General features: G+C 42.0%; 1 protein-coding gene across 3 annotated transcripts in view; it reads right to left on the bottom strand.

Annotated features, from left to right (window-relative positions):
- Positions 1-1,982: 1,982 nt before the first annotated feature.
- The window catches only part of BRD1 (bromodomain containing 1), a 67,190-nt gene continuing 61,393 nt past the window's right edge, over positions 1,983-7,779 (bottom strand). For all 3 annotated transcript variants that reach the window (XM_066550748.1, XM_066550749.1, XM_066550750.1), the window contains one exon: positions 1,983-3,883. In XM_066550748.1, the coding sequence (XP_066406845.1) occupies positions 3,700-3,883 (184 nt within the window). In that variant the 3' untranslated portion in view covers positions 1,983-3,699. The remainder of the gene's footprint in view (positions 3,884-7,779) is intronic.

Raw genomic sequence — 7,779 nt, 5'->3', positions numbered from 1 at the left:
AGCAACCACCTCTGAGTCATTTTCTAACACTACAGAATGCAAATGTGAAAAGAAAATCAACAACTAAATAAAAGTGTAAGAAGTTACTCATCTGTCACTTGCAATTAAGACATGAGAGCCAGAAAATCCAGAGCTGTTTTGTCCTTTGTACTAGCTCTAGTTAAAATTAACCATTCCTGAATCAGCCCACTTGCAGCGAGAACAGAGAAAGCTACTTTTGATGGACTAGAAACACTAGAAGCAAAAAAGACTTACTGTTCACAAGCAGTAAGTTTTAATAGCAGCATTTTGAAAAGGAAAAACTGAATACTTATTTTGTAGATGTTGATGGTCTGTGTGCATTGCTCCCTCTACTGTAAAAGACAGAAAATCACAACAAACGTTCCCCAAAAAAATCACTGAGATCGGTAACAAACTTTTTAAAAAAAACATTATTCTCTAGTCACATTTTCCCCCTAAATATTTATACAATTGCTCATATTTTGATACAATAAAATACATTTTCACATAGTTTCAACTGATGATGTATGTCTCACACTTCTATTAACAGGAAATGATCACACCAGAACTGAGCAGTAAATGTACAAACTTACACCCTGTACTTATAACTGTAACACTCCCCAAGAAGCTGACAAGCCAGAATGTGGTGTTCCAGTTTTACTTTCCATTAGAATACTAATTTCCACTCTATTTTGTTTATTTATTTCTGAGTAACTATTTTAAACTTTAACCCAAGCTCAAGAGCCACTGGATGATACTGGATTTCATCACAAGAGAGTATGGGAACAGCAACTGACACTGCAGCAATCTCCTCTCGACAGGGTCTGGGAAGAATTCCTGGGAGTTTCCACTGCATAACCAAACAAAAATAAATGAGCCTTTCATATCAGTTTCATCAGAAGAAGATGCAGAACAAGCTTATCTTAATCAGTACAGTTTTCCAGCTGATAATTGTCATAAGTGCATACAGTCCCCTGTAAGATGAAGGCAGCACATCTTCCTTCTCCAAGAACTGATGAAACCATCTCTGAACAGAAAAGTCATGAAATAAGACTCAGAAATCTGAGCAAAATTCGAAATAGAGCTTTCCCTGATGATGTGATTTTAAAAAAAGTTCAGAAATAATTAATGCTCTTTTTTTGCAAAAATGAGCTCTTTTCCTCCCTGCAATGTTGCTAGTGTGCGAGGCAACTGAGAACGTAGGAAGCCTTCTGAAGGATCATTTTGCAACTCTATGCTTTCTTTTTTATGGCACTTAGTATTTCACAGGTATCAGCATCCTTATCATACAAATACTGTCATCTTCCAACTTCTGTTGTAACTGCATTTCAGCTTTCCAAGGTCCAAGACAGAAAAAAGGTCCATTTCTCTGTGCACCAAAATGAGGTTATGAATCATTAGCTAGTTTTACACACACAAAATCTGAGTACCTTTTGTGGAACCAGTCTGAAATAAAATCTGATGCAGTGTATTTTTTTAAATACCTTTAACAGAGTCCTCATGATGGCAAGTGGTTCTACTGTCTCAACACTGCCCAAATTAGGCTCCATTCCCTTTAAAGAAGAGCACGATTATATGTCAGATCCTTGAAGTCATATTAAATGCAAACCACAAGATTTTAATTTTTCTAACTGATGTGGCTGTCGTGGCCATCAGAGCAGCACACCTCAGTGATGGTCCTTCCAGGGTACCTGCCATCACTGCTCTCCCTAAAGCTGTGTCTGCTGTCAAGCCTGAGAAAACTATTTGCTTGATCATTCGTGACGTTTATCCAACTCATCATCCCTAATTACCAGGGTCCATCACAGGCAACTGGTCTCAGCTAACTGGAATACCTCCTATGCAAAGGGCTCAGTGAGGACAATGCTGGGTGCCACAGGAGAACATGCAGCTTCTTGGCCCAGTGCCTCTGGAACAGCTCAGTCATGGAGTAAGAAAATGGGCACTGCAGCAAAATCTCAGGGGCTAAATTCAGGACAAAATTTACAGTTGAGAAAGAAATTTTATTTCAAGCTTCTACGGGGGTATTACAAACAATAGAGAATAAAAACATTAAAAACTATTTAAAAAGTAATTGTCCCTTTAAAATAAAGATTCAAGCAGGTTTAACAATGAAGTATGCTATTCAATGAAGTTTTAAAAAAAAGATTTAAAAAGTATTGGTTTTGCTGTATTTGCTAATCCTTTATAAAAAAGCTGGGCATAAATACTTCGTGCATTCATATGCATTATTTGGTGTTTCATATTATATAACTTGGTACAGTATTTACGATATCACTGCAAAAGAGTTCAAACACAGTGCATTTATAAATAATGGAGCCATTATAAATCACATTGCAAACATACCTTGCCATTTTCATTGTTACAAATTCAGTATCTCAGTGAAGGTAGGAATAAAGTAGCTACAACAATCAATATCTTGACTTTATTTTTTTTTCTTTTTAATATAAAAATGCAGTTCTGGAAACCCACCCTCCTTCTTCCCCCTGCCCAAACATAATGCTTTACTTCTTAAAAATAAAAATAAAGTACTAATTCTATATACATCACATGTACCATACAAAAATGTATCCAAAGTTTCTATTGCTACCAAAGTGTTCTAAATTAAAAGTTACATAAATCCCCTCATTGGAAACAAAAGATTACAAGTTACCAAAAAACCAAATTACACACAAACCATCGAGTTATTTTATACAATTTCCAATACATTTTTCTCCCAAAGCAAGTTGTCTTCTCATGTGCCTGTATAAAAATGCATATCAATATATTTGTCAATTTTATTTTTCATTATAAAGCAAATTAATACATTTTCTACAATAAATAAAACACAGGGAGGCACACATATCAACAAAATTAAACCAATGGGAGATAAATGGGATATGGTTTTGAAAGAAATAATGTGCTTGCAGGCTTTAAGCCAGGTTTGTTTAAAACAGTAAGAACCTTAAATCATTTTGGGCAACAATGGAGTGTTTTTGGTGATTTGCAAGTGATGTACATAGTATAATTTTTATTGATGTCTTTCTCACAAAGTACCCTCCAAAATAACGCAACTTCCTTTCTTAAAATACATATTTGTAATTGTAAATTTACATCAATCTTAAATATGTGGTACTTTGTGCAAAGAGCAACAATTTACACAAACATTCAGAAGTCTTTTTCAGAAGCTACAGACCAAGGAAGAAATGATACAAGCAGCACCATACTGTATATGATTTAGGCAAACATATATTTGATGCCATTTTGATATTAGGCTTTAAGATCAACTAAACACCTCAAGCTGGAAGATGGTGCTTAGGTAACTTAACCTCAGAAAGAAAGAAAAAAAAAGTAAAAAGCATGGAAAAAACAAAAACCAATTCCCTCCCCAACAAAATTATAAAAGGAATTAAGGAGCTACTTCTAAAATCAGAATAAGTTAAGTGTTGAATATACATTTATGTACAATTATGAACACTATGAACAAGACATTTTAACAGGTTTAGTGGAAAATCCTCCAATCTACAACACAATAAAATAATTAATCAATATGGCAATGGTGATTTAGAAGAATTGCTCAACTATTTCAAGTTTGAAGAACTCAGCCACTGAATCAACAATTAAGGGGTTGTATCTTCAATACATTCTTTTAGACAAAGAGGTTCATTAGTAGAGTTCAAGTCTCTGTGGTATTTTTCATGCCTTGCTAGAGAATCTCTGTTAATCAATATCACTGAAGTCACTGACTGGTTCTCCATGGACTCGACTCAGGTGATTCATAGCACGATCAAAAGCAATTCTTACTGCTTTTCGTATGCTCGAGTTACGTCCTTCCATCATTTTTAACTTGTCTATGGTCTCATCTATCCCAAGGGGAACCATTTTGGATTTGGGAAGCCACTGCCTGTAAGAAAAAGGTAAAAAAATAAATCTGTTAAATACAGAATAAATTCAAGAAGTCTGTCCAGAAATGTCAGGGCTATGATGCCATGTTTCTCATATCGCAGCTTTACCACCTTGAACATGATCAGCTTTACCACCTTAAACAAAACAATTAAACACCTTTTAAGATAGTGCTTACTTGCATTAAATATTTAAAGAACATGAAATATTAAGAAAATCTTTTCCATAAAACAGAGAATGTATTCAGTGATATGTACTTAGTGATTAAGTATTAATACAAAAACTTAGCCTAAAATACTGATGCAGTTAAAAGAACAGGCAGCAGCAACTAACACTGGGCATGGCTCAAGATTCCCCTGACACAGTATTGTTTCTCCTCATTCTTACCCTTCCATTATTACAAGGAGTTTTCAGATGATGGATTTTTGCCTTACATTTCAGGTATCTCGATTTGGTCTTTATGGGGAAAGCTAAGCTGTCAAGGGAGTTCTGCTTTAGCATTTACTCTGCAGTATGAAATCCCACTAGCTCTGTATTCAGGGTGCTTTTCTGTTTCAAGCTCCATAAATGTCTTCAAATTCTGGGCATGGAGGAGTGATAATGGAAAAAGGTCTACATCCCATTCTTCTACTTAAAGCATTCTAAATATTTACTTTAAAAGTATAAATTAAATTTATGTCATTTTCATAAAGGTTGACTGTAATCCTGTTTTCCAAAGTTACAGACATTGAGGAAAACTTAAATTAGGTCAATTAATGAATATATTTAAGATATACTACTGTAGTCTGCAATCCCAATCCTGCAAAAGGCAGAAGCCCTCCTTTTGCATAAAAACATTAGTTTGGGAGGGAAACCATTTGAAGCCAAACCAACAGGAGATCAGACAGTCAAATCTTCAAATATTTTCTTTTAAATGAATAAAATTGGCTATTGAAATATTTTCATTTTCTTAAAGGACTCTAAACTAGAGCCCTATTGTATTGAGCACACACATTGAAATAAAATGTGAAGAGTCAGTACAAGGACATGGACAGTATGATAACAGCATGAAAAGCATCAGCCTAACCATTATCAGTTTCAATACATGTCAGAGGAAGTTTTAAGAAGGTATTTTTAAAAGAAAGCTTTGCAAGTCCTCCAGATATAAGCAGGGAAGAAGAAGAAACAAATATGAAAATCCATAGGGGATACCATAGGGGATGGTATCACAGAATGAAGGTGACAGATACCCTGCAAATGAATGAAAATCACAAACAAGGCTTCAAGACTACAAGAGACACAACAGAGATAGAATTACGAGTGCCAAAATAATCACAATAAAAGAATCACTACCAAAACAAGTTGGTGGGGTCAGGGTAGAGGGGAGGAAAGGGGCTGGAAGAAGTATTGAGTCTTTTCCTGTCCATCTATGCAGAGTACCCATTCGAGACAACTTTGCACAGTATTTACATGATTTAGGACCACCTGCACATAGAGGCTAATTAGAAAAGTTTAAGCTGCAGAGGACTCCCCAGATCAAGAAGCAATCAGAGCAATTATTAAGAAACTGACCAGGGGAAACATGCATTACATTGGCAACACCAGTAAGAGAAAAAAAAATGAGAAACTGTTGTGGTTTGCATTTGCCTGTTTGGTTTCCCCCTTTGATTCAGAGTTGTGGTCTAGTCCAGGTTTCAGTTATTTGTCAGTCATTGTACCCCTCCCCTGTTCCCCTGGTTACCTGTCATGTCCCCTCCTCTGGCTACCTGCCCGTCACTCGGCGCCCCTTCCTCCTTTTCCAGAAGCTTCTGGCCGGGGTGTCGAGTGATTGGTCCAGGGGCCAGGGCCCCACCCGCAACCTTCTCCCATTGGATGTTAACGGTTGTCAATCTTCAATGTATCTCTTGTACCTCTTTTTGATTTGCTGCCCCTGGTTCCGCCCTTTCCATATAAAACCTGAGGTTTTTCCTGCCTCAGGGCTCGGTCTTCGGTTCAGCCTCCGGCTCCCCGACCCCTCCCAATAAAACCTTCCCCCGAAGACCTGAGTCGCCCTTTCTTCCGCACCTGCAGCCTCGGAGTTTACCCACCCGCGACCGGCTGCCCACAAGCATAACACCGCTTGGGCACAAGGCCCGGACTTCGGGTCTGGGCAGTGCCCTACTGGCTGGAGATCGGCTGGACCTTACTCCTAGCCTGGGCTCATCAATTATCTTCTGGCCGCTGCTCCAGTTCTGGCGCCCAACGTGGGGCCCCTCTCGCCGGACAGCTCCTGACCAGCACTTCGGGTCAGTAGAGCCCAGAACACCATCGGTACGCGGACCCCACGGGCAGGATTACAAAAATCCCTTGGCCGCGGAACTACCCTGAGGTTGAGCAGGCTTCGCTTCTGAAGCAGCGCTCCCCGGGGACTTCGGACGGCAGCTCCAGCACCCGGAGTCGTCCCTGCTGCAGGACCTCCTCCGCCCCAGTTTTCCGTTTGCCACCCCCGGACTGGTGAGTGTTTCGTCGCTCTCCCTGTCGCCTCCTTTCCTCCCTCGGTGTTTCGTCACCTTCCCTTCAGTTTTCTAGGCAGGGGCCGGTGGGTAGCACCCTTTTTCAATTTTTCGTTTTCCTTAACTGGAGCGGGGAAGGCTGGGCTGTGGCTGCTGATCTGCAACATCTTATTGAGCCATGGGTGCTAAGCTCTCAGCAGCCCAGAAAGGGCTTTTCTTCCAAGTTGCGGGTGTCCTTGCTAGGGGGGGTGTTTCTTTTAACAAAAAAGAAGTTAAGAGGTTAGTTAGATGGATCTCCTCTGAGTTCCCCGAAGTCTCCCCTGCCTTGATCCAAGATCCTGCCTTTTGGCGGAGAGTTTCTAAGAGACTCTCGGAGTTGGTCAGGGCAGGGGACGCCTCGTTCTCTCAATTGGCATTTTTATCAACCCAAATTAAAAATATTTTGAGAACAAAAGGGGACTCAGAGAGACCAAAAGTTACGTTTGGCTGTCTCCCTAGTTCGAGTTCTGCTCCCTCTACCCCTAACCCTTCTCCCCACCCTTCTAAAAGTAAGTCCGGAATTCTGAAGAGTGCAGCTCGCCCTCCCAGCCAGGTGCAGGGGACTCAGTCGTCTCCTGGCCCTCTTCGGAATTCCCCGTCCCCCCGCCCTAGGAGTCCTGGCCAGACTCCTAGGGACTCCTCATCTTCTCCTGTTTCCCCAGCCCAGTCTCCTGTTTCCCCAGTTCTCGTCCTGAAATCCCCAGTTCTTAGTTCCCCGTGTTCACAGTCCCCAGTTGCTAAATCCCCAGTTCAGTCCCGGTTGCCTCCAGTGACGCAAAATGGCTCCCAGGGAGCCCAAGATGGAGGCGACCGCATGGCTGAGTCGGCGGGAAAACCCCTTTCTTCTTCCCAGAACCCCTTCCTACAGACTTCCAACCCCTTCCTGCCGCTCAGCCACTCCCATAGTCCCGCCTTACCGCCCTGCCCCTCTCTCAGCCCCTCCTCCTTCCCAGACCCCTCCTCCGTACCTCCCATTCCTCCTCCCACCTACCCACCCATTTCTCCTCCCCCATTTCCCACTGTGGCTCCTCCCCTGGTACCTCCCACGGCTCCACCCCCTGTCGCTCCGCCTCCTGTTCATCATTATGTCCCACCTCCTGACTCCGCCTCCTGGGAGGGTCCTTCAACATCAGATCTCCCTCCCCAGATTCTCAGCCACGCCCCTGCCTCCCTCTCTTCCGGTTCCCACGCCCCCCCTTCCGGTTCCCACGGTCCGGGGTCCGGGGGGAAAGGGGGGGGGGCCGGGAACCAGGAACCGGGATCCGCTGCCACACCATCGGCAGCCCCGGTCGTTTATCACCCTGAGGGGGACGGTGGGGCGCGCAGGCAGTGGGTCCCCCTTAATCATACGCAGATCAAAGAGCTGGTCAAAGCCCAAAAAGATTAT

Source organism: Molothrus aeneus, chromosome 5, assembly GCF_037042795.1.
Source record: "Molothrus aeneus isolate 106 chromosome 5, BPBGC_Maene_1.0, whole genome shotgun sequence".
NCBI lineage: Eukaryota > Metazoa > Chordata > Aves > Passeriformes > Icteridae > Molothrus > Molothrus aeneus.
This window is presented reverse-complemented; position numbering and strand designations above follow the sequence as displayed.